The sequence below is a fragment of the Lynx canadensis genome, chromosome B4 (assembly GCF_007474595.2).
Source record: "Lynx canadensis isolate LIC74 chromosome B4, mLynCan4.pri.v2, whole genome shotgun sequence".
Lineage (NCBI taxonomy): Eukaryota > Metazoa > Chordata > Mammalia > Carnivora > Felidae > Lynx > Lynx canadensis.
In genome coordinates this window covers 134,302,519-134,330,014 of record NC_044309.1, presented here as the reverse complement: position 1 = coordinate 134,330,014, position 27,496 = coordinate 134,302,519, and the positions used below count along the sequence as shown (strand labels likewise).

Sequence of the window (27,496 nt, the reverse complement as noted above, 5' to 3'; positions counted from 1 at the left end):
GGTGGTGGAGGGGAGGGAAGTCCGATTTTGAGCAAACTCAGGAAAGCCAGGAACATGGCTGAGAAGCAGAAAGGAAGAACCTGGATTTTTTTTTTCTAAAGATTAATTAATGACCTTGGTAATAAGAAAATATGGTCCACTATGATACATGACTCAGAAATATCTTAGCACACCTCTTTCCAGTTTTACACCCATCGGATGCTTAAATATCACAATCCACCTGCATTTATGGAGGCTGTGAGGGCCAGTCTACACTTACAGATGAGACCTTAGCCAGGTCTCCATTCCGAGCTCACTGGTGCCTCACAGGGCCCAGGCACCCCAAATGCTGTTCCCTTACACTCCGCTGGTCCTTCTGAGTATGTGGACCACACCTTCAACCAAAGACCAGCCCCAACCGGTGCCTCCCTGGGTCCTCACCAGCCACCTACCGGGACCTGCTGCACCTGGGGGGCAGCAACTGTCTGTACCGTGGCCGGGGCGAGGGTCTGCAGCGTGCCATTGGCCGTCTGCGTCAGCACCCGCTGGGCCTGCACCGTCTGCACCTGCTGCTGGATGGTGACTGGCTGCACCTGGGAGGATGTCACTAGGCTTTGGACTTGAGGCTGAAGGACTTGGGAGAAGAGGAGGGAAAAGTCACACGGACGAGAAATGCACTCTGTTGTCACTGTAGCTGCAGTAATAACCGAGGACAGGGTGCCTCAGAACGCTCCCAACTCCCCATCTGCTGCTGAAGAAGATGTGCACGACCATTTACAAGCTAATCTAGATAACAAGAACATTCCATGAGAGCTGCATCAATTTCTGAGAGAACCAGAACAGATTATTTTATTGCTCTGGGTGCTAGGGTGGAGGTGAGGGGAGCTAATCAGCAAATGACTGCACCCAGCAAGGGAGTTCATAGATACAGAGAACCAACAACTCCACGGGGCTTCACTTCCTCTCATGAAAAGAATGGAAAATGCACTTTGGGATGACGGTCTCAGCTCTTTGCTTTGCTGCCTCCCCACAGCCCCTAAACCCCCCGAAGCACATAGAAGAACTGTCAGAGCCTTTGAAATTCAGAGTAATACCAATCCCGCCCAGGGCTCCCCAAAGGGTCGGAGGGAAATCTGATGCAAAGGCACTGGGCAAAGCACAGCAGAGAAAGCCACTCACTCAGCCCCCCCGCCCACGGAAGGCCTAGTATGAGGCCTGCTGCACGGAGACCTAACACCTGCTATGAGTCATATAGTCTCTGTAGTACGTGCTCAGGAGATGTTTGCTGAATGAATGGTTCTCAATCTATAGGTGCCAAGGGCTGGCTGGTGCTTGGGTCAGTTTCTAGACTCATTGTATTCCAGCCTGTAGCTCTAGTTACTAGCACAGCCCTGTGTCTACTATGCTTGTTAGATTCTTCGACCAAGTATCCTTGAAGCAGGCACAATAGATATTAAGGTATCTGAAGAGGCAGAATGTGAACGGTTCCTGTACCCACTGTCCTCACTGCCCATTACCAAAAACTCCTTCAGACAGGGACCAAACCGATGGATTCTGTCATCCCCAAAAGGACAGAGCGATTTGCCTCAGAAGGTCTGCAAACTGGCACATAAACTTTTGAACCAACCAGTCACTATGGTATCTGACTTCTGAATCACCTTGGAAGCTGGTAGCTGCATTCTGGTATATCAGAGGCTGCTGGATGATCCTTGTCTGGGGAGCCGTGCTGAATGTCGGGGTGATCATCACCGTCTGCTGCTGCAGCTGAGCTGGAGGCTGGGGCTGGGGCTGGGGGCGGGGCTGAAGAACGGGAGTTGCCCTGGGTGGGGTGGGAACTGCAGTGGGGGGAACTTTGACCTGCAGGGCTGGAGCCTGGGGGGAAGCAGCCGAGGGAGAGAAGGAAGGTAGAGGGACCTGGCTGAAGGACCGCTGCAGGGAGGGGTCCACGGCTCCGCCCCCGCCATTGCCGCTGCCGCTGCCACCACTGCTGCCACCGCTGCCGCCACCCCCGCTGCCACTGGGGAAGGAGCCACACAGCTGCTCGGAGAACAAGTCAGGGAACTCTCCAACTTGATTGCTGACAAACTGCAGCATCTCTGTGAATAAATAAAAAGGGGTCATTCTATTGCCATCCAAAACATCTAGCAACTTTCAAATTTGCTTAAGAAATGGAGGCCTGCAAATCAAAAGGTGTTCCCATGGCCCTCGCAGAAATGGGTCGGGGAAACCTCCCCCTCCCTCTTAGGAGGTGAACCACCTGGGCTGAGATGGCAAACCACATGGCAATAGGGCAGGACTTCATCTCTTGGATGTTCTCTCTCCCCACCCTACCTCCAGGCCCTTTCTACCAACTTTCCTGATCAGTCAGGCCAAACAAGAGCTATCTCTGTGCTGGGTGAGTATAGCTTTTGGAAGTTATTGCTGGTCTCATCTTACAGTTAGGGACACTGGGGCAGGAAGTGGGTAGTGGTTGTCTTAAGGCTTTGGAGCACCTCCAGTCTCTGGCACTGCTCTCCGCGGCAGAGCAGGAATGCGGGAGTCAGGCTCTCACCCCAGGCTGCCCTCCCTCCTCACCACAGGTTAAGCTCTGGGCCTTCTCTCCAAGAAAGGTACATCCCTGGGCACTGCTGGTACCCTCAGGAACACCCAGGGATGATGAAGTCATGGATCGTTAGGAGTGGAGTAGATGGAAAGATCGTATATGAAGTCCACAACAGTGAAATAACTTGGCCAAGGTCCCACGGCTCATCAGGGCCCAGCGAGGATTAGAACCAGTTCTCTGCCTCCCAGCTTCCTGTTCTTCCACTGCACCATGGTGCACGCATTGCCAGGTCAGGGCAGAGCAACCCCAGCCTTGGGCTCTATGCTCTAGGGGGCCCACCCCGATACTCCCCTGGTTGTGTCCCTTCTCTCTGGGCAAGGAGTCTGTGAGACCAAGGGGATGTCCACCTGGAAGCCATGGCCCCTGTCTAGATCATGCTCTAAGTACCTGGGACCCCTAAGTTCCCAGCCCAAAGGGCCTCAAGCCTGCCTCCACGGCCTCTTACCCTAATTCGTCCTCCTCAAAACTTGCCCAAACCCAAGTTAATCCACAACTAACAAGTCATATCACGACTCCTTCCTCCCTTTAGGGCTGGTCCCCATTAGAAGTCTGAGGCCTCGGCTTTGTCCCAGGTATTTTCAGACGTACAGTTCTTTCCACTGTCTTCACTTCCTCCCCCTTCCAGTACGTCCCTAAGTGGCTACTGCTTGCCCCTGAACTGTACACCCTCCTCTCTAAACATTCAAGGCCGCACGATGCTCTTAGTCACCAAAATTCCCCAAACCAAACACAAACCAAAAAAAGCCACTACTTCTTTTCACTCCCCCAAACTGTCCACCAGCAAGAACCTCCCAGGTCTTTAACAGTGTGTGCGTACACGCTCATATGTGGAGGTAGCGGGTCTGGGCTACAAAGAATCTTATGTTAGGCAAGCAGAAAGCTACTGGGGTTTCCAGGGTGACCATACAGGACTGAAGCTCAGCAGTTCGACCTGCTGGCAAAACAGCATCTCGTAAGATTAAATGACTACGTAGTGGTATTATTTACCAACACCTCAACACTCCGCTGCGTCCCCTCTACACTCAGCCTGTTGTATGTGGGAGGGAGAAATGGGCACATTGCCACGTTGTAACTGGTACCAACCAATTCCAATTCCTCGTCCAGGAATTAAACTAAGAAATGTCCTGAAACTCAGCACAAAATTTAAACAAAACACAATTTAGTGCTGACACATTCCAAGGACAACACAAGATTTCTAAAAAATTTTTAAGAAAATGCTTAAGAGAAACCTAGTAATCTGCTGAGCTTCCCAGAGTTCCCATAAAAATCCCAACTCTGGGGAATCAACACAGAGGCCTGGTTTGTGAGCCAAAAGAACATCACATCCATAGAAAGCTAAGGTGGACACAAGGCAAGAGAGGCCAGAGGTCTGGTAGGTGGGCACGGGCTTTGGTACTAGGTGGGTCTCAGGAGGCCACCTAGTGTGTGACGGGTAAGTCACCCTTCTACATCCTGGCTTCCTCACCACAAAAGTCTGCCTTAAAAATACTCACTCGGGGGGCGCCTGGGTGGCTCAGTCGGTTAAGCGCCCCACTTCAGCTCAGGTCATGATCTCATGGTTCGTGAGTTTGAGCCCTGCGTTGTACTCTGTGCTGACAGCTCAGAGGCTGGAGCCTGCTTCAGATTCTGTGTCTCCCCCCTCTCTCTGCCCCTCCCCCGCTTGCTCGCACGCACTCTCTCTCTCAAAAATAAATAAACATTAAAAAAATTAAAAAAGAAAAAGAATACTCATTCCGTTTCTTTGTTGTAAGGATTAACAAAGATAATTTGTGCAAAGTGCTTGGCAAGGGGCAGACCCTTACAAGGGTCCCTATTAGTGGCAATTCCAGAGCACCTACTGCCTGGGCAGTTGGCTCCCCGATCCCATCTGGTTGAGTGCTCTCCAAAGCCTTTCGTGGAGAAAGGCAGGGGCTGACACAGTGAAGTAACCTGCAAAGGTCACAAAGCTTGTTCACAAAGCAGGTTAAGAGTGTGTAGGCAGATGGGATGCAACTGCTTAAATTAAAAAAATAAATTCTTTTCAACCCCCACACGACAAGCTCCAGTGGTGTTATCTGCAGCCAGGCAGACAGGCACTGGGTTGAGTGGCGCAGAGGGGCCCATTAAGACCAAGCGTTTGAAGGAAGAAGTAATGGGAAGAGGCTCTTTGAGCCCCTGCTCCAGCAGGGCACACCAGGCCTCCCCGGAACCCCATCTGGTCTGCAGTGACAGAGACGGGGAGGCCCTGCCAACCGGAATGAGGCCTGGAGAACCAGGGCGCAGGAGGCCCACCCCGGGTGCAGTTTTGCGCTAAAGCTCCAGGCTGTACCCTGTGGGAGCATCGTAATGCCTCATGTTCCCCACTCCGATCACTGGAGTGCTGCAATCACACAGGCTCTCATTTCCGCCGAGAGCCATGAAACCCAGAAAAGGGAAGCCTGGAGAAGGCACAGGTTTTCTGGGGCTTTGAAAAATGAAGTTCCAGGGGCGCCTGGGTGGCTCAGTCGGTTAAGCGTCCGACTTCAGCTCAGGTCACGATCTCGGGGTCCGTGAGTTCGAGCCCCACGTCGGGCTCTGGGCTGATGGCTCAGAGCCTGGAGCCTGCTTCCGATGCTGTGTCTCCCTCTCTCTCTGTCCCTCCCCCGTTCATGCTCTGTCTCTCTCTGTCTCAAAAATAAATAAACGTTAAAAAAAAAAAAAAAGAATAACTGGATGTTTAAAAAAAAAAAAAGAAAAGAAAAATGAAGTTCCAGAACCTGCATGGTGAGTGGAGGGCCAGCCAACTTGGGTCTCCTTGGAGCTCCAGGCCTGCAAACTGTAGCTTACCTGGTACCGATGCTCCTGGCGGTTACCCTCTCAAACTAAGCCACAGTCCTGGTTTTTTCTTTTGTTTTTTGTTTGTTTTTAGTTTATTTTTTGAGAGAGAGAGAGAGCGAGCGAGCAGGGGAGGGGCAGAGAGAGAGGGGGACAGAGGATCCGAAGCAGGCTCTACACTGACAGCAGAGAGCCCAATGTGGGGCTCAAACTCATGAACCTTGAGATCATGACCTGAGCTGAAGTCGGATACTTAACTGACTGAGCCACCCAGGTAACCCCCATGTTTTTTACAGTTTATTTATTTATTTTTGAGAGCAAGAGAGAACGCACCAGCAGGGGAGAGGCAGAGAGAGAGAGGGAGAGGGAATCCCAAACAGGCCCTGCGCTGCCAGCACAGAGCCCAAGGCGGGGGTTGAATTCATGAACTGTGAGATCAGGACCTGAGCCGAAGCCAGAAGTCAGGCGCCTGACTGAGCCACCCAGGTGCCCCCACACTCCTGTTTTTTAGGTGCTTCTTAAAGGGATAAGTTTGCTTAATAAAGTAACCTGGGCCCAAGAAACTACACCTGGGTTTTGGTCCCTTTAAAAGCAGGTAACCAAAATCAGAGGCTGCAGCCATCACCTGTGCATTGCAACAACTCTGGAGCCTCATCCAAAGACACCCCAAGTTCACACGCACTTAATGGAGCTTGCAACCTGGAGGTAACATAAAGCACTCTGTCCAGCCCAGCTAGCAGGATCTACCTGAGAGTGAGGTGACCTGAAATCTGGGCAGATTAACTTTGGTCAGGAATAAAGAATTTAAAGCCCCAAATGAGGTAACATGGCCTCCAAACTGCAGTCAGCCAACAATCCTTTAGTGGCCATTTGCTACTTAGCCCAGTTAGGTGCTGAGAGCACGATTTTACAAAGTAGGTCATTTATTCTTATATTTTGTATTTATTACCCACCTTGTGTTAGATAATGTTTGAAAGTAACTGTCTTTTTTAAAATTGTAAAAGTGGGGCACCTGGGTGGTGCAGTCGGTTAGTGTAGGACCCTTGATCCAGACTCAAGTTATGATTTCAAGCTCGAGAGTTCAAGCCCCACATTGGGCTTTGTGCTGATGACGCGGAGCCTGCTTGGGATTCTCTCTCTCCTTCTCTCTGCCCCTCCCCCGCTTGTGCACGTGCACACTCTCTCAAAATAAATAAACGTAAAAAAATTAAAAATAGAATAAAACTGTAAAAGTAACATTCACCATAGAAAATTCCAGAAAATAATTAAATGAAAAAGTCACCCAGCCATTCCACCTCCCTGAGACATCCACTATCAATGTTTCCATGTGTCCTTTCTACACAAGCATGCATGTGTGTGTGAGCAGTTTTACAAAAAAGGGGTCACACTGAAGATGTTATTTTGTACCCTCCTCCCTTTACTTAATAAAATATGAAAAGTATTCCGTGTCAGCCATGATGGATAAAACGTGATGGTTTGGGAGAGCCCCACAGCACTGTACATCAGATGGCACACAGCCCTCCGTCCATCACTTCATAGTAACTCAGAGGCTGTGACTTCTAACGCCCAGTTCCACAAGCAAACCTCAGGTCTTTTTAAAGGTAAGGGGCCCTATTTATTGTGGTATTTATGTACTTCTTAGCCACTTCGTATCTGTAAAACAGAGCTGTTTTATTAGGTTCCTTCCCTAGCTCTTAGTCTTTTTATTTTCTCTATCTTTTTTTGGTCACCTCTAAAGATTTTGAGCGTTGTAACCCGAATCTCATTTTCCCCATAAGCCCTATGGTTTGTGTTACACAGTTTTGCTTAGTGCAATGATTTTTAATGAAGGTATATGTTGCATTATGGCAGAACTGACTGTATATAAATGCTAATATTGTGTAATGAAATGACATGGTTTTTGTGTTACACTTAAAAAGTCCCTCATCCCAAATATTGTAAGGATATTCACCTAAACTTTCTTCATGTGTTGTTCATTTAATCTTTCACACTGGATCTGGCCAACAGGCATAAGAACACAGAAATAAGTATGGCGTATGATGTTTGCAGGCTGATGGGAATCAGATGGACCACAACCAGTGAGCGAGAGGGAGGTAATCACAAAAGTTAATTCACAACAAGTGCGCTTAAGAAACAAGTATCCTGCTTTCAAGCTGAAGAGCTTATCTTCCCTCCCAGGATCAAAAAAAAAAAAAAAAAAAATCAAACCAGTATCACACCTGAGGGTCAATAGATAACTTTTCCTTCCTCCATTTTGCTATCTGTGATCACCACTGCGTTCTCGGGACCTGAAACGTTAGTTACCCCCATTCAGGTCACCCAGGAGAGCAGTTCAAGAACTGGGCTGTTGACTAAACCCATCAACGCAGAAACCCTGAAATGCAAGAATATAAGGAACATAGGGACACTTATCACAGGCAACCGGGTGCCTAAAATCACTTCAAACACCAGGGGGCACATTTGCTAAAACACTCAGAGCACAGGGACAGCATCATGCACTTCAAGGGGATTCTGGGTCACCTTCCTGGGGGACAGGGAGTCTGGAGGAGGGCTGAATGACACAGGATGGCAAACTAGTGACTCAGGCATCCTATATTTTAAGCGAGGGATGAGTAAACTCTTTTTACTGGCAAAGAAACCACAAAAGAAATTGGGCAGGGAGGTGGGGGTTCTCAAATGCCTGTGTTTCATAACACAGAAATGTGTCACTGCATATATAAAATATTACATAATAAAATAAAACATCTGAAAATTAAGAGAAAAAGAAAGCACAAAGGGAAGCCAAAGTCATTCTCAAATGGTCTTCTGGTCTCCTCTCCCTATATCTCTCTCTTCCTATCTGCCCAGCTGGATGTTAGGGGCAGCCTCAAAAAGTCCCAGCTGGCCAGTCCTGAACTCTCTGGTCCAACACAGCAAGAGACCCGAGCCAGCTCTCAGTTTCAACCAGGAGAGTGATCTTCAGCACCCCCTTCAACTGTTCTTTCTTCTTCTTCCCTCTGCCCTAAGTTTACTATGAACTCCTGGCAAGCCTCTTTTCATGGTATCACAGTTATCTCTTTGCTTCACTTCCATACTCTGCCTTGATTTCAACCACAGCCTCCTACCCAGTGACAAGTGTCTTCTGTGAGTATCTTGTTGGTCCAACAGTCTTTCAAATCAAATCAAATCTCTTAAACACAAGTTTCAAAACTTCCTGCCAATTGCTCCCTCCTACTCCTAGGAATTTCACTTCCCACTAACCTTTGCTCATCATCCACCTGGGGGAAAAATACCCCCTCCTTTTATCCGTACATGCCTTTGTGGGGGGAGGGGAGTTGGGGAGATCTTTCCTGAATGTGACTGCCATAGCACACCTTTTCTGCTCCTTACCACCCTCTTCCTTTCTGAATTCCATAATTCCATTTCAAAACCACTTAAATGACTTTCAACAAGGACTCTTCTCTACCTCAGACCCAGCCATCTTTGAGCTCTTGAACCCAATTATGATTTAAGAAAAATTACCCAAAACTTGAAAACAAAGCAGTGTGTGTGTGTGTGTGTATATATACATACATATATATATATCATACTGTGTCCCTTTAAAGTCATAGTACAGGTAATAGTACTTACCGTGCCTACTAAAGGTCACCCGATGCTCTGTGGAAACAAACTTGTTTTTTTTTATTTAATATTTATTTATTTCTGAGACAGAGAGAGACAGAGCATGAGGGGGAGGGGCAGAGAGAGAGGGAGACACAGAATCAGAAGCAGGCTCCAGGCTCTGAGCCGTCAACACAGAGCCCGATGCTGGGCTCGAACTCTCAAACCGTGAGATCATGACCTGAGCAGAAGTCAGTTGCTCAACCGACTGAGCCACCCAGGCACCCCAAAACAAACTTGTTTTGACCTGCTATTTATCACAGATTAGGTAAAGTTAGATGTTCACTTGTAGAAAATTGTTAGATTGCGAATGATTTCTCTCTGGTAAAAAAGATAAACTTTGTTTGTATTGCCCTGGAGGACGTTAACCAGTTCTGCATCTAAGCTTGCAATCTTATTCCTGCATCCTTTTTTGTAAAAACTATGTAAATATCAGTTTCTTACATTCTCTTTTGATCCAGCTTTGTCAACCTGATGGTTTTCTCATTAATAATGTTAACAAATCTCTGATATGTGCTGATGATATGTTAGCTAAGAGTAGATTTTTAATATTCAAAAAATTTTATCTTGCCACATTACATACAGGAACATATATTTTTTAATGTTTTTCTTATAGATTATGCTTCACAAGCACATGGACAAAATCTTCCACTCCCCTGAACTTCTCCAAGTACTAACCATTCTGGCAGTTAAAAACACTGGCATCAATTCACTGAAATGCTCCCCAAAGCAACTTTCATGCAATCTGTAAAAATGGCATTTATGCTTTCTGAACCAAAACTGGAAGGGACATGTCACCTCACAATGGGACAAGATATTTCTGAAATTCGGGTTATCCTGGGAAATCTGGGCAAATCTGCTATTTCTGCAAAGCTTCTACTTTTGGTGAAGTGGGTATGTAAATGCGAAAGGATTAAAACGTGTGGAGCACCCACTGTGTGCTGGCCTAGAGAGATGATAAAAAATTCACAATCACAGCAGCAAGGAGGACACAGGGAAGGTGCAGATGGAACGGCCTCTTGTGGGAACTGGACTGAAGGCTGCTGGGCACACAAAGGGAATTCTAGGCCCAGGGAATTTCAGAAACCAAGGCTTGGAGGCACAGAGCTGGCACAGTGGGCTGCTGAAGAGAATGGACAACTGCCAGGGCACCGGGCTGGGCAGGAGTCAGGATCAAATCATGACAGGTTATTCTAGAGCTCATGGTGATGAACTTGGTCCTTCTCTTTATTAAAGAAGGAACAGTGAGTCATCCAACAATGTTCTAGGAAGAGAAATCCCTCTGGCTCAGCGGCTGCTCATGCTGGTTTGTACAAGGGGGCTGCTGGCTTCCCCAGAACCCCCTAACGTTGTGAACGCATTAAGTATCATTCTGAGCACAAACTCAGGGCTGAATTCCGACTTGAGAGGGTATCAGCATAGCTGAAACAGAAACTTGGATAACTTCATCAACTGATGAAGAGAATCTTCTGAAAACTGATTAAAGAAAAGGTCTGGTTATATATGAGGTTCTAAAAGGTGGTCTACGTTGGGAAACAGGCCACCTCCTGGAGACTGTGTGAAGGAAGTGTGGCAAAGAATCATATTAAGGGAGAAAAGCAGAATATCAAAAAAAAAGCTAAACCAAGAACTGGAAGGCCAAACCGAAAAGGGATTCCCAAGTAGAAGTTCAAAGAGTACTGGCTGAAGAAGACCTGGCTATCTATTAGCAAAAACCGAACCATGAATCTGTGAATGTAATTGCTGTGCTGCCTTTGGAAAAAAAATCTCCCTGAGGCTAATTTTCTTGTAAGTATGGGAATAATCCAAACTCTGATATATACACATTTTACATTTATTTTCCTGTCCATATATACTCCTGTCCATACATCTAGAACATAAAAATGTATTTGATTCTTTCAGTGTTGTTTTTTAAATTTTTAAATAATAATAATTTTTTTTTTTTTTTTGAGAGAGAGAACGAGTGAACAAGGGGCAGAGGGAGGACAGGGTGAGGGGAGAGAGACGGGGGGGGGGGGGGAGAGAGAGACAGAGAGAGAGAGAGAGAGAGAGAGAGAGAGAGAGAGAATTCCAAGCAGTCTCCGCACCCAGCACAGAGCCCAACATTGGGCTTGATCCCACAACCATGAGATCATGACCTGAACCAAAATCAAGAGTTGGACGCTTAACCAACTGAGCCAACCAGACACCTGTTTTTGTTGTTGTTGTTGTTACTGTTTTTTTTTTTAACACAACAAACACTAAAGGGTGTCATCTCCAGGTTAGATTCTAATTTAACCCCTGAAAAAAAGTCAGTGGTCATGCTATTGATGTTTAAAAGCAAAAATAACTCTGCAACAAAACTAACAAACTTATTTTCTAACTGGAAATCACATGTACATTTTATTTAAAATTACAGAGGTGGTTATGACTAAAATCAAATTCATTTCATATTGATTCTGTGCGGACAACACAGTAATAGCTATCACACTGATACTTGGTATTTTATATAAACCCTGAGACCAGTATTATTAAGTGTGGAAAATAAGGTTCAAATAAATTAAATAACTTGCCCAACCCCCCCCCCCCCCCAAACTACAAAGTGGCTGAACCAAGATTTGAACTGAGATTGTATTTAGGTCTGAACTTCTCCTCTATGCTATTTTCCTCTACAAAACAAACATTTCTTAGATTTTACAGTTATGCTCATCACCACTTGGGAGAAAGATGCAAGACAGACCTGGAGTAACAATAAAGTAAGGAGAATTTGGGGGAAGGGGTGTCGAGGGGGGTGCTTATGTAATCCATCTCATTACTTCCAATATTAAGTTCAAAGCTAATGGAAGGTTAATCTCAGGGTAAGCATGCATGTAACTGACTCACCGAGGGAACAGGGGAGAGATATTTTTGCCTGGCTATTTGTTTGTGAGCACACCTTCCTACCCAAATGATTAAATTATTCTCCAAATGAGACTTTCTGCCTTGACAAGATGCTCTTTCTAGAACAGTCTTTTTAAATCAGTAAAGACACATCCTTTAAGACACGCATTCAAGAAACATTAACTGAGTTTGCTATGCTCCAGACACAAAACTAAACGCTTCAAAAGAGGCACACGTTCTGATGGCGAAACCCTGGGCAAACATCTGCCGGGGCCAGGCACCAAGTGTTAAGATAAAGAGGTGCACAATGCAAGAAGAACCTGTATAGATAGCATGTTGCTTAAAAAGCCTTTGTTGTTGTTGATTTTTACTGCTATTTACCTGTTTGTGTGTGAGTATATATTTATACACAAAGTTTAAATATGTTTTTTGGTTTTGTTTTTGTTTTTTACTGGAAGAGAACCTCATTAGCCCTGTCTCCCAGTTGTTTTTGCTTTTAACACTTGGCTGGCACTTTCACACATACTGTGGTATATATCTTCAAATCACCCTGTGAAGTGGTGGTTTCAAGTCCTCTTTTAAAAAAGAGTCCATACGTGTCAAGTACTTAGAACAGTGCCTGACACATAAGTTCTTGAAAAGTGATGGTGGTGGTTACACAGGAAGAAACAAGTCCAAGTCCAAAAAGGGGGTGATTTTGCACACAGTCTTAGGCAGGTGGGCAAGCGAGCGGCAGTGAGGTTCCTCTTCCTCTTCCAAAGACTGTGCTCCTTTCACAAGCACCCTGCACCAGAAGTTGCCCCAACAACCACACCTTGGGGCTTCCTCTCCGGAAGTCCTTCATCGTGGATGCCCCGCCTCACGGCCCAGGCCTCACAATGCTGCAGTCAGTAAGCCAGCCAACCGCACCACCCATGCAAAAGCCCCACCCTGGGTCCCAGCCAGCGAACCTAGGCCTCCCAATCCTTAGGCAAGTTAGAGGCATCAGATTGTTGGCACCCCACATTTGAAAGGCTGTCCCTCTTTTTCCATTTAGGACTTTGCAATGTCTGCTCTTAGAAAGAGGTCAGGACTAGACTCTGAGAATAAGAAAAATCTTGAGGCAATCAGTAGTAGCAATAATAAAAATAGTACAGTAATTGTTAACATTTACTAGGCTCTTACTGTGCGTCAGCAATTGCGTTAAGCGCTTTGCATAGTTTCCTCATTTAATCTCACAACACTTTGAGGCAGATACCATTATCGCTTCCACTGCACTGACAACGAAAATGAGACACAGAGAGGTTAAGGAACTCGTCCTACGTCACCCAGTAGGCAGGTAGTGGAGCTGTAATTTGAGGTCAAGTCTCAGGCACCACACTGTACAGATGCTTTGGCTCCATTATTGAATGGATGTCACCAAACAGACCCTGGCATCAGGCAGATGCTCGTTAGGTGCCTCGCTCATGAATGAGAGCCCACATCCCCCACCCGGGAAGGGCAGAAGCGTCATCTCAGGTCTTCCTGTATTTCCTGTCTTCACCTGCTCCCGGCCAGCACCGCTGCTCTTTCACTCTCCTGGAACAAGACACTGAAAGGTGAGCAAGATGTGGACAGCAAGACTCCCAGGAACCAATCCTGCATTGTCCTGTTCTAGAAGACAAGGGCATCGCACTTCATGGTGCCAGATAACCAACCGAGTGTCAACAAAGTCAGGTGCAAGCTGAACCACCCTCCCGACTCTCCTGGGGCACAGTCTCCACAGCAGGGGATCTCAACCTTGTTCAGTTCTTTTTTTTTTTTTTTTTTAATTTTTTTTTTTTAACGTTTATTTATTTTTGAGACAGAGAGAGACAGAGCATGAATGGGGGAGGGGCAGAGAGAGAGGGAGACACAGAATCAGAAGCAAGCTCCAGGCTCTGAGCCATCAGCCCAGAGCCCGACGCGGGGCTCGAACTCACGGACCGCGAGATCGTGACCTGAGCTGAAGTCGGACGCTTAACCGACTGAGCCACCCAGGCGCCCCTACCTTGTTCAGTTCTAAAACCAGTCAGGCAGGGGCGCCTGGGTGGCGCAGTCGGTTAAGCGTCCGACTTCAGCCAGGTCACGATCTCGCGGTCCGTGAGTTCGAGCCCCGCATCAGGCTCTGGGCTGATGGCTCGGAGCCTGGAGCCTGTTTCCGATTCTGTGTCTCCCTCTCTCTCTGCCCCTCCCCCGTTCATGCTCTGTCTCTCTCTGTCCCAAAAATAAAATAAACGTTGAAAAAAAAATTTAAAAAAAAAAAAAAAAAAAAAAAAAAAAAAAAAAAAACCAGTCAGGCAAAGGTGAAAGACCCCAACAACCCACCATCCCATCCTTCCACTCACTGCCCTCCCTGTGACTAAGGACAAAACAAATACTCGCAAAGCAGATTATGAAGCTGTGCTATGAACACCCACCCAGCACCCACAGACACTGTGTGCTATGTTGCTGGGGGCTGGAGGATGCTGAGCACCTAGCATGGGTCCCGGCCCAGGGCAAGGATTCCAAAGGGGTGTGGTTCCCTCCCCACCTTCCCATCTCAAAGGGAAAACCCAACCAACTCTCATCCACTGTGACAAGGGCAAGAACAGACAAGTGCCTCACAAAGAGAGGGCTGTCAGAGGGGGCGCCTGGCTGGCTCAGTTGGTGGAGCATCTGACTCTTGGTCTCGGGATCACGAGTTCAGGTCCACGTTGGGCATGGAGCCTACTTAAAGAATAAAAAAGACTTAAAAAGAAAGGAAAGGCTGTCTGCGAGCAGAGGAAGGACTGATCCACACTGGCAGGCAGTGGATGAAGAGTTTTAGGAGTTAAGAGAGAAGGAAGGTCATGGCAGACAGAGGGAACAGGCTGAGAAAAACCACCACACCACCAGGAAATGCCCTGCAAGCTGCTGAAGGGCACGTGCAACAGAGTAGAGAAGTGGAGCGGCTTACAGTCATGTTCTAAAAGGCCTTAAGGGCACCATAAGGCATTGGATCTTATTTTGGAGGCAAGGAGAGGCACAGAACATGCAGTGGACACTGGCCACTTTCGTTGTTTGTCCATCATTCAACCCAACCCTCCCATCAGCACCCTGCTCTTCCTTTCGGAGAACCCCCGTGAGTGGTCTTGGTGGCAGGTGAGGCTTCCCACCAGGCAGCCTGATTCATGCATACCCGCACCAGGAGCATGACTCTTGCTGGAGTGACCCAGGAGAGCAGCAGCCCGTCAGAGATCACTGTCGCGGTGGGGTCCTAACCCTGTTGCCCCTGGGCTATCCTTAGCTCCTAACGCTACCCTAAGGCTATCCTTAGCTCCTGAGCCTCCCTTGGTTCGGGCCCATTTTCCAAGTCGGGCTCTGCAGCTTTCCGGTCAGTCCGTGCACCACTGTCCTTCCAACAAACTCCTTTTCTTTTCAGGCTAGCCAGACGCAGTTTCTGCGGCTCACCACCCAGCCTCCAGACTGATACAGAGCACACTGAAGCACAAGAGGGAGGGACCGGGTCAAAACCGTGTTTGAGAAAGATAACAAACACAGTTATCAAGATTGTAGTCTGTAAATCACCCACACACCCAAATGCCTTTCCAAAGGGTTGTTCCCTCGGCCTAGAATATGACTCCTCTCTCCTGCCCCTTTATCTAGCCTGAAGACCTCAGCTTATAAGGTACCTCCACAAGAAAATTCCTCTGATCCACCTTTCCACTAGTTAGGTGTCCCTCCTGGGTGCCATCCCAGACTTCCCACACTCAGATCTCAGGAGGTGCACCCTGGTGGGTTCTTAGACACGTTACAGTTTGAGAACCTTGATCCCACGGTGAATCACATGTTCCCAGAACATGCCAAATTACTCCCAAGTTTGGTCCAACTCTGTCAAAAAGAACATCATGACACTTTTCCCTTGTAAAATTCTGTTCATTCTTCCCTCACATCTCATCTCAAATGTCAAAGTCCCTGTGAAGATACTGCTAATTCCCTTCCTTAGTGCTCAAAACACTACTTGGAGTTTGCTTCTCTGTTATGGCCTCTGTTGCATTTCTCTTTGTATTGTCTGGTTGTTTAGATGCCAGCTCCCTGAAAGTCGGGACTGTTTCACTCACCTCCAATACCCCAAGAGTCTAATGCTGTGCTGGGAATATAATAGACACTCACTCATGCTGAACTGGTTTGAACACGTTTTAAAAACTGTATTAAATTTTTTAAAAATAACTTCTGACCAGAAGGGGTTCCTAGACAGCTTTCCGGAGTCAGGACACATCCCACCTCATTCCCATGGGGCAGAAAAGTATATGGGATCCCATGTTAGAAGGCCCAAATTCAACTCCCGACTCCATCAGCATGGGGAATCATGGGCAAATTATTTTATCGGTCTCAATGTCTCATCTGCAAAATGGGAAGAAAAAGGAAGCATCTACCTCACAGCACTGTTAGAAAGACAAATGTATCAGAAGGACTTTTGTAAAGTATAAGGCTTCACCATCAATTTCACACTTAGCAAGAAGCATGATTTCCCTTTTGCTGTGGGATAGAGAGGGCCTGAACTGAGCAGACACCAGTTTAGGTAGCTCTGCATCTGGTTCAGCAGTCGAGATTTCATCACTGGTCCAAACCAGACTCTGAACCCAACAGACCAGTTTCACAGGCCAGATGCAGCAGCCAGATTATAAGGGACATTTAGACACATATTCATTAGCAATTCCAAAGGCCTAAGGAATTCAGAAAGAGCTCTGCTTTTCCAGTTTCCAAACCAGTCAATGGTTTAGGATTAGTTTCTAAACAGAGGTTCCCCAGGGAGCCTCACCTGGAGGCCCAGGCTCTGGGATCTAGCTACTCTTTAAAAAGTTCCATCAAGTCAACCAAGTTTAACCCTTGAATACTGTGGTCCAGACGTGCAACACTTTACCCTGCACTCTGTGACTAGTCCTTTGTGTCCCGCCCACCACACCTACAAAAGCCCTTACGAAAGGAAAAAATACCGTATTCTAAAAAGAGGCCCTTTGGTCCTAAAAGTCAACTTGCAAAGTGAACTTCCTCATTCATTCTCAGATAGAGTCAAAGGAGAATGTCAGTTCCTGCCTTCTTCCCTTTATGTGCTTTGTCTCCCTTAATTCTTGGAGCACCTGTGACATAGATGTCCCCAGTCCCCACCATACAGCAGAAACGAAGGCTCAGAGAAGTGCTGCAGGACGCAGGGAAGGTCACTTGAAGCGCTAGCACAGAGCAGACCCCTCTTGGTAAACACATGTCACCAAGTGTGTACCTGAGCAGAGGATCCCGGGTCTCTCTGGCCTTAGCCCACCACACACCATCTTGTGTTTGCAACTTGGAAGCCACATCAGACAGAGATGTGGCTGGCACAAGACACAAGGAAAGTACATGGGGTTTGGAGTTAGACCCGTCTGGACTGAAGTCACCTTTCTACCACTTACGAGTTGTGTGATCTGGGCCTCGGTTTCTCATCTGTACACTCCACAGAATCAGGAGACAGGATTAAAAGCAACAACATTTTGGGGTGCTTGGGTGGCTCAGTCGGTTGAGTGTCCGACTTCGGCTCAGGTCATAATCGCACACTTCGTGAGTTCAAGCCCCACATCGGACTCTGTGCTGACAGCTCAGAGCCTGGAGCCTGCTTCAGATTCTGTGTGTGTGTCTCTCTCTCTGCCCCTCCCCTGCTCATGCTCTGTGTGTCTCTCTCAAAAATAAACATAAAAAAATTTTTTTAAAGCAACAATGTTTTAGAAGACAACACAGGTAAAGGGCCATACACACTGTGTGAGGGCAGGGTCCTCGCTTACCCTGCCAGCACGGTATCCAAAGCCCAGCTCAACACAGTCCCTAGGTAAAGGTCTGAACTGCAGGTCTGACTAGACGCTGCTGGGCCCACAACTGGTGCTGCAGACACAGTGATTTCAAAACCTGGTGACGGATGGAAAAATAGAGGCGACTGCAGGGACAGTCAATAACTAATAAAGAAAAAGATGAATCACATTCTCCTAGGGAACACCAATGACTTAAGGTTCAAAGGAAGGTATTATTGAAGACAACTATTCCTAACAAAGGGTACTTCCTAAAATGCCCGCCGATTTGGGTGAAAAGTAGCCGTAAGAGAATTACGGTGAAAGGAAGCAACTTCCAGAACACCACTTATAGTAATGGAAAGCCCCCAAAATTTTTTCAGAGAGGACGCACTGAAATTTCGGGGGCGGCAAGGGCTGCCGCCAAGAAACTACATGAAAGAGAGCGCAGGCAGAGAAGAAAGTCCCAATGGAACCACCTAAAACAAGAAACCAGTTTTCAAGTCCCCCAAAGCAGAGAGCCGAAAATAAGGAACTGCTGTACATTAAGGGGCAATTTGAAAAGTAGAGAGAGCAAGCAAACGAGATGGAAGCGGCAGAGGTGTCAGCCAGTCTGAACCACGAGCGTCCCAGGCAAGCGAAGGGAACATGTGAGGCAGAGGAAGGGATCGTCCAGAAAGCTGGTCGCTACTCACTGTCCAGTGGTCCTGAATACAGAAAAGTGAGGCACTGGGAGGCCAGGACGGAGGGGTCTATATATTGTGGGGGGAGGGAGAAGGGATGGTGTGAGCTCTAAACTGGCACCCGTGTGGCAAAGTCAGGCGGAATAAAGGGACCAGAGTCTAGACTCCGCCGGGAAGCTGACGGGCACAGGCGCTCTCCTATATACCGTGGCGGGCAAACACTGGCACATCTTCTGTGGACAGCAGTTTCACGGGGTCTCTCAAAACCACAAATGCGTGGAGCCAGAACAGAATGTTAGTTCCTGCCCCTTCCTTTTATATGTTCCCCATCATTTGACTCTTGTGGCATCTGTGATGGAGATCATCACCAGCCCCATTCCGACCCAGCAATCCCGCTTCTGGTCCTTTCTCCCACGCTTACACCCACACGTGTGTGAAAATGACGAGTGTACAAAGCTAGTCACCACAGCATTGTCTTTAATAGCAGGACTGGAAGCACCCTGAAACGTCCATCAGAAAAGGACTGGATGAATGAAAGCACAGCAGTACATCTATGCAATGGAAAACCATGCAGCCCTGAAGACTAGAAAGATCTCTGATATATGTAGTTAAGTGAAAAAAAAAAAAAAACAACACAACAACAACAAAGGCAAGGTGCAGAACAAAGCTTGTAGCATGCTCCCTATCTGTGTAGGGATAAAAAGGGGAGCAAATATTAAAAGCCATGCTTATCTGCTTATATTTGCATTAAGGAAGTTTTGAAGAAGGTAAAGAAACTTAAGAATGAATTACTTGTGAGGAGGCAGGGCTGGTGGGTGCTAAGCAAATCGGAGCAGGGCAGGGACACGACTCTTCACAGTCCTTTCTCACATTTTTTAATTTTGCCACACGAATGTATTGCCTTTTCAAAAAAATAAAGATATTTTCCAAGTGGTTAAGTCCCAATCACCACAGTAATCACAGTAATTTACAGCAACTGGAGAGTTTCAAACATTAGAAGGGCTACGGCTGGCAGGGTGAAGGAGCTGTCACCCCTTGTGTCGCGGAGCTCTCTTTGGGAAATACACACCAATGAACTGACTCCAGAGTGACTTGCTCGTCGTGTTCAGGACAATGGTATTTATTGTCCTGCAGGGACATGGATATGCAAGGGCCTGCCAGTGCAGGGGGGTGGGGGGTGAAGGGTGGGGGGTTAGGCGGGATCATCCGTCTATTAAAGCTCAACTGTTTCAACATCTAGCAACCTGTCAGTGAAAATGTTGTAACAATTCGTGCACGTGTTAATCAAGCTCAGACAGCATCCAGGAGATACAGACAGACGATTTGATCATCAGAACGCGCTTTTTTGAATAAAGTTTTTTAAGAACTTTTTAAACTGAAATGGAGGACAGAAGAGATCCAGTGGAGACAAATACAAAAATATATTTTTAAAAAATGCCAATACATGGGCTGAGTAGGAGAACAACAGAAAAGACTGTTCAGTGAACATTAGGCCGAAGGGTGTGAGTGACAGTGTTTGTCAAGGGCAAAGCCAAACACACCCGGGAGGGAGGAGAAACCCAAGGAGACTGGTTCAGTGGCTCGAGCGAGCGACCCCAGAAAACTTTATATCCCAGGAAATGGAACTGGATGAAAACAGATCAGGAGCTAAAACCGGGTAGAAAATAAATAAGCTGTGAGCAACAGCTGTACTTTCAACCCAGACATTAACCACAGTGATGTATACTCAAGTGTCAAAACAAAGTTTGTCTTGAAAAAGCTATACACAGGGGTAGAAAAGTAGATCTGTGCTTTACTCACTGAGCAGTTTCCCCAAGTATGACTCACCGGAGAAACGTGTTTGGTTTCCACACCTCTCCTCACCTCCCAGTGGGGTATTGGCCACACCCTCCCAACACTCACCCCTGGCTCACCGGGTTGGCCACTCCAAACTCCCCACCAGACGCGGACCCCGGACAACCTGGCCGGGGGCTCACACAACACCTCTGCAGAGTACCCCTTCGCTGCCGGCTGGTGTCGGGGTCTGTTTCAAAGATGGAGCTGACCGCAGGGAGAAGACAGCCGAGGACAAGGCAGTGCCACCCAAAGGCTCCAGAACAGGAAGGAAGTTCCTCCTCAGGCTGGGGCACCGCGTGGGCTACCAGCAGGAGGACCGCATGAATGCGGGTATCTGACACCGTGAGCCCCACCCCCACCCCCACCAGAGCCCACGAAGTAGAGACAGCGACTGACAGTTCAGTCACATCAGTGTGTATTGCCATGGAATTCAGAACACCCAGGATAAAGACAAGACCCTACAAACTTCCAGAGGAGAAAACAGCTGGCACATGAAGGATCGGGAATCAATTGGTATCAGATCTCAATGAGCAGAAGCTAGAAGACAATTAAGCGATGCCTTGAAACTTTTTCTTTCTTCATTTCTTTTAATGTTTTTATTTTTGAGAGAGAGAGAGAGAGAGAGAGAGAGGGAGAGACTGACCAAGTGCGAGTGGGGAGGGGCAGAGAGAGAGGGAGACAGAATCTGAAGCAGCCTCCAGGCTCTGAGCTGACAGCAGAGAGCCAGATGAGAGGCTCAAACTCGTGAACCGAGCTGAAGACAGACGCTTAACTGATGAGTCACCTAGGAGCCCCATCAAACTTCTGATATAAAATTAGGTCCAACCTAAAATTCCAAACTCATCCAAACTATCAAACTGACATGAGGGTAGAACAAAGATATTGTAAGACAGACAAGGCCCCCCGCCCCCACCCTAAATTTACTTCTAATGTACTCTTTCTGAAGAAGCTGCTGGAGGATGTGCTCCATCAAAATGAGTGAAAAAATACCACCTAGGGAACAGTGGCTTCAATTATCACTCCCCAGGGTGATGACTAAGGTAATCCCAGGATAAGTGCGGGACACCGGAGCTAGACAAACATCAGATGGGGCAAAAAAGAGGGAGTGACAAGGGGGTAAAAGGAGCTAACTTCATATTGAGAGTTGCTGTCACAAGAACTAGGGCAGAATTCATTGAGAGAACACAGAAAGTTAAGCAAGTGAATAACCGGTATTATTACAGGGCCTAGGAAAAATACAAACAGCAACAAAAAATGTAGAGGATTGGGGCGCCTGGGTGGCTCAGTCGGTTAAGTGTCCGACTTTGGCTCAGGTCATGGTCTCGCCGTTCATGGGTTCAAGCCCCGCGCCGGATTCTGGGCTGACAGCTCAGAGCCTGGAGCCTGCTTCTGATTCTGTATCTCCCTCTCTCTCTGTCCCTCCCCTGCTCATGCTCTGTCTCTGTCTCTCAAAGGTGAATAAATGTTAAAAACAAAAAAAAAATTTTTTAAATAAAAAAAAAAGTAGAGGATCTACACACGAGAAACAAAAGGCTATGTCCAGACAAACTCCTGCCCACAAATGTTCACAGCAGCTTCATTTATAACAGTTCAAAAGTAGAAACAGCCTAAATGTTGGTCAACTGATGAATGGACAAATAAAACATGATGTATCCACACAAGGGAACACTCTGCTGCAACACTGATGAACCATAAAGCCATGCTAAGGGAAGGAGGCCACATATTCCATTTCTGTGAAGTGTTCAGAACAGACCAATCCACAAGGACAAAAAGTAAAACAGCTCACTGAAAAGTTTCTTGACGCTTCTCCAAAGAAAACAGCTGCCTCTACTTGCCATCATCCACTCACTCCCGACCTCTTTTTGGCTTATCTAGACTTGGACCCCTTCATCTGACTTCTCTGTCAAAGGCCGACCTCCCAACTGCCGAATCCCATGACTCCTTTCATGGCCTCGTCATCCCTGCTGTCCTCTGCAGCATGATCCCTGGCATCCACTAACCACTCCTTGAAAAGTTCACCTTCCTTCAGTTTTCTATCACACTTTCCTCACCTGACCTGACTTCCCAGTTCTATCTTCTCTCACCTCTAGCCTCAACTCCACAGTGACTACTCTTCAATCTCCATCCCCAGCTTTGACCTTTTCCTGGGTAACTGGCCTGATTTCCTAGTGGATGACCTCCCGCCCACCAGCACCTCAACCACTGCATTTAAGACAAATGTTTATCATCTCCCCCAAGCCAGCTCTTCCTGCTGGCTTCTGAACTGTCTCAATGCCGGAGGATCAAAGCCCTGATGGGATCATAGAATTCCACCTCTACTCTGCCTTCAGGGCAAGGCCTTCACTGAGGTCCCAGCCTGTTATGTCCACCATCTTGCACAATGGCCACTTCCTATCCAAACCCCATCACCCCCTTAGTATTATCACCTCACACCCGAATAGCTGCAATTCCCTCCTAAGCTGGGCTCCCTGACTCCACTCCTCCTTGCCCATCACCACAGTCGAATTCTCTTAAAACCTGTGATTGATGCGTCATTCCCCTAGTTCAAAATCGTCAGCAGGTCCCTCTCCACATTCCACAAAACATGTGCATCAGGTATGAAGACCCCCCAGTTTGGCTCCAACACACCTTTCAGACCTTATCTTCTACCGTTGCCTTATACACACCGCGTGGTCCAAGGACTCACTAGTAATCCTTGGTCTCTAAGGCAGCCATGTGATGGTCATGATTCTGCCACCCACCCTTTTGGGTCTTACGGGAAGGACACCTCTGTCATTGTGCCTTTCCTGATCCCAGTGGAAAAATATCTCCCCTCTCTGCCTTTGCAGAAGACCTGGTTTATTACAACACGTGAGGCGCATTCTCATGACGCGGCTATCCACCATAAAAGAAAGTGCCCTAGATACTCTATCATCAGAGGACCGGAGGCCTGGGACAGCAGATCATCCTGCGGTGGAACGGGGCCCTGGAGACCAACTGACACATCATGCTTTGTTGGGCCTACAGTATGTTTCTTTAAAAAAAACAACCAACCACTTGGAGCCACCATTTAAAAATGTGGACATTTCACATAAAAATCCTGACTTGGGTACCTCTTGAAAAAGAGATGGCAGATCCCTTTGCCAAGAGGCCTCCCTCACCTAAATTAGTCTGCCCTAGTCATTCTGTATAACATGAGCCCATGTTATTTTCTTCACGTGTCCTGCCAGAGCTATTCATTTAAGTGATTTGTTCCTCTTGTGTTTCTTCCCTCAAGAATTTAAGTTCACTGAGAGGGAAGAGAACGTGGATGTCTTGTTCAAAGCTATCCTCAACACTCTGTCCATCATAGGGGTACTCAGGAGCCACTCAAGACAGGTGCTGAATAAATGAATGGATGTGGCCTCCATGGACTCACATCTTTGAAGGGCACTCATAGATTACAGCACAGATGAGGTTGCCCAGGGAAGGATCTTGCCCAACTGGTCTTCCAGGAGGCAGACATGAAATCCCCAGGCTGCAAGCTATGCAAACTGCACCCCACCCCCAACACACACATAAAGTATATTTATTCATTCTCATGGTCTCTTCTTCCTTACCTGACTGGCTCTGGAAACAACGGGGCAGGTTACCCCTGATCTAACCCAACCCCAAAGGCTGTGTCTAGTACAACTTAGAATCCTGCCCAGCCCAAGGTCACTAGATTCATTCAGGTAGTCCACAAATACTTATTCTAAGTGCTAGAAATACAGCATGAAGGAAACAGAAGGACCTGGCACTCATGGAGCTGAACTTCTGGAGGGGGAACGGATGCATAAGAATTCAGGAATATTTGTAACTGCAGACCACTGGCCTTCAGCCTGCCCAACCCTTCTTGTGCTCCAAAACCTGGTCAAAGTCCACCTCCTTGGAGTGGTCTTCCTGGTATGCCAGCCTTGATCAGCTCCCTCAATGTTGACTTTCACTTATTGCTCTGAGCAACTGTAAGCCATTCTATACTGAGCATTACAGTTTTACTGTTATTCCTCTTAGGCTCCATGAGGCCATAAAATCTTCTTTCCTATCTTTCATGTTCCCTACAGCTCAGAAACCACAGCTGGCACTTGAATACTTGTTGACCAATTGAAGGCAGGGAGTCACTTTTTCCCAAATCTGGTATGGGGACCCGTGAAGCCATTGAACCACTGCACTAGTTTCCAGAATGTACATTTTACTCAGAAATCTACGGGGAAAAGGTTAATATTTGACCATTAGATAAGTGAACACATTACAAACTAAGAGAAACAAGAACTGGTTATGGAATGAGAAGGCAAAATGCACATGAATTTCTTCCGGTGAGCTTGCTGGTAGGCAGCCTTAGGCATACTTCTTACTGGCTGGGTAACCTTGGGTAAGTTAATGAACCACCTTGAGCCTCTGTTTCAGGGTCTATGAAAGGGGATGAGAGTAGTAAAACAGATGTCTCTACCTGATGAAACTGTTGTTAAGGATTGAGAACATTCATGTGTATGAGTGCTTAACACAGTGTCTGGCACATACATGCTCAAAACATGTTAGCTGTGCTTCTTAAGTTCAAGAACCTCTCTCCTCCATTTGTTAACACATCTCCGTATTTAGGAGCACTTCGGGGGGAAATCTGTGGTAAGACTTGGGGCTTCAATTAAGGGTCTTAGCTCACTGCCAGAATGACCAGAAACAGAAGGCAAGGACAAGCCAAGGAGTTAAATGTTACAGAAGCAAAATGGGAAACATTCTTTTCAATTAACTGCTGTCACTTATCTCTTCCCCTAGAAGAGAATTCTTTGCGCCTCAGTTTCTTCATCTGTACAACAGGGATGTAGCTGTCGTTTCTGCGGGCAAGACTGTAGTGAAATCCTGGACATGACAGGACTTTATAAAACTCACGAGCACAATGCACTTGAGTGACTGCTTAAGACCACGGGTTCTGGACAATTTAGGGTTAGTGACCTTGTACAAATAAACATCTGGCCTCTGTCTACCATGGGATTGTAGGGAGGCATAAGTGAAATAATATAAAGAATTTGGGGACTATCAGAAGAGCCCAACTACTGAGAGTTATTATTATGGTTATTAACCTATTCATTGGACTCCTCACTCCCAAGTGTCAGATGAAAGCCTGCTATAGTGACACTGGCTCAGGAACTGGGCTCTATAACCAGCTGGTAGACCTTGGGCAAGTAACTGACCTTCTCCAAACTTTGGGTTTCCATGGTCACAAAATGAGAGCATTGCAAGAGAGAATCCCCTGGGCTCCTACCAGCTCTTCCACTCCGCTGTTAAGGTCGCCGGAACAAAGGCTACCCGCTCCCCAGCCTGTCCCCGAAGGGCCACAACTCAAAATTCTTGCTGCTCAATTCCCTCTGCAGCGCGATAGCAGGACCGCCCGAGTCTCCATCCCGGAGAGAAGCGTCCATACTCTGCCGCCACCGCTCGCTTTCATCAGCAACTTGCTTCCGCAGGAGCTCCCTGCCCAAAGTTTCCCAGAGCGCCAAGTGACCCGGCCGCAAGTCACCCCCCGGAGGGCCAGAGAGGAGCGCGCGGAGCCTGGGGACCCTGTTTCGGTAATCCCAAAGCCGCCCCCGCGGCCGGGCGGGGAGTGACAGGTGCGACGCGGAGCTGCGGGCAACGGGAGAGCGGGACCTGGCGCGGCGCGTGTAGGCGCGCGAGGGAGGCGGCGGCCGCGCGCCCTCCTCGGGCTGCTCCCGCAGGGCGCTCGCGAGGCCCCCAGCTCCGCGCCCCCGGCCCCACGACCCCCGCTCCGCTTCCGGACACGCGGCACCGCAGAACCGAGCGGCCGGGCGGGGACCCAAACCCGCAGCACTCCGAAGGGTTGGGTTCCGCCGGGCCGACCGCGCGTGCCGATGCTTCCCGCGCGAGCCGGGGCTGCGGGGGGTGGGCGCACGCGCACCCGCGCGCTGCCGTAACCCCTTCCTCCCCGCGCGCCCCCGCACTCCCACCCACCCACCTACCACTCACCGTCGATGTCCCCCAGGGTCAGCTCGTCGCCCAGCTCTGTGAGCGTCTCCATGGTCTCCAGACCTCCCAGCTCGCCACTCTCGTCCATCGCCCGGCTCGGCGCGGAGGCCCCCCTACCGTCCCGCTCAGGGAGACGCGGGGGCGGTGCCGCCGCCACCGCCCATGACACCCAACAGCCCCCTCCCGGTACCGCCTCACCGGCCGGTGCCAGCCGCCGCCATGTTTGCGCCGCGCGGGAGGGGCGGGGCGGGATTCCCCCGCCCCAACCCGCGCCCTCTGCGGCCCCGCCTCCAGGCCGCGCGCCCCCTTGTTTGTTGTCAATGGGACCAGGCTCGTCGTGGCCAATCAGCGCGCGAAGCGGCGCGTGGGGTGATGGCGCGTCATCGATCAGCAGCTCAGATTTGCATAGCGAGGCCCCGCCCCGCGAGGGCTCGTAGCAAATGCGAAGTGAAGGCTCCGGGTCCTCAGCCCAACCTTACTCCCCTTGTTTAAAGGCGCCGCTCCATTTTCAGTTGGATCTGCCTCTGCAAGCTAGTCCATCCACCGGCTGGGGGTGGAAGGGTTAACACCCTCCGCCCCCGCTTGCGGGTCGCCCCCGGAGCGCGCTGTGAGCACATTACGTCATCTTCCCAGCTGCTCCCCCGCCCAGCCTGCCTAGGAGAGCGGGTAGAATCAAACCTGGCCCCCAGCACTGGGGCCCGGAGGAGTCTCGATCATTCAAGTCGCGTTCCTAGCAAGCCCCTTGGAAAGGCGGAAATGGAGGTTCGCCGTGGGCCGTGAACTGTCCCAAGTGCAGAGTGCATTTTACAACCTCTGTGCCTTTGCACCTGCCGCGACCAAGCGCTTTACTCCTACGGTCTCACCCTGGGTCCCTCCGAACCTCCTGCAGACTTTTAAAGCAATGCTAGAGCCCGAGACCCACCACAGGCCTCCTAAGGTGTGACCCAGGCTTGAGCGTTTTGGCCGTGAAGCAGGGATTCTGACGTGCAGCCCGCCCACAAGTTCCCACTGCCCCACCTTGCAGCTGGTCTCCATGTAAACAAATGTGCAGACCAGTAGGAATTTATCCTATGGAATAAAAGTTATGAGTGCTCAAAGTGCTCAAATATAGAAGTTCAGAGACGTAACTGGGGCAAATATTGGGAAGCCCAATAAAGGACTGGATGAATAAATTACATCCACACAATGGAATGAAATATCATTAAAGGTCATGTGCATAAATGCTTATTGACAAATGCTCTAACAATATATTGTTAAAAAGGAAAAGTATGGTAACAGAGCTGTCGCTTTTGAGGTAAAGAAGAGAGCACGTAGTAGCCTGTGTGGAGGCAGACATATGGATCCACTATGCAGTG

At 48.3% G+C, this 27,496-nt stretch overlaps 1 protein-coding gene and 1 long non-coding RNA gene across 2 annotated transcripts in view; one reads left to right on the top strand and one right to left on the bottom strand.

The window, feature by feature from the left end:
- SREBF2 (sterol regulatory element binding transcription factor 2) overlaps window positions 1–26,525 on the bottom strand; it is a 58,194-nt gene extending 31,669 nt beyond the window's left edge. Inside the window, 4 exon segments of the mRNA XM_030320791.1 lie at window positions 432–613; window positions 1,638–2,075; window positions 26,142–26,510; window positions 26,513–26,525. Coding sequence (XP_030176651.1) covers window positions 432–613; window positions 1,638–2,075; window positions 26,142–26,510; window positions 26,513–26,525 — 1,002 coding nt within the window.
- LOC115517799 lies at window positions 539–17,709 on the top strand. Its single transcript, XR_003970067.1, has 3 exons — window positions 539–635; window positions 12,102–12,107; window positions 17,697–17,709. It is a non-coding gene; the product is annotated as an uncharacterized LOC115517799 (long non-coding RNA).
- Window positions 26,526–27,496: the final 971 nt, after the last annotated feature.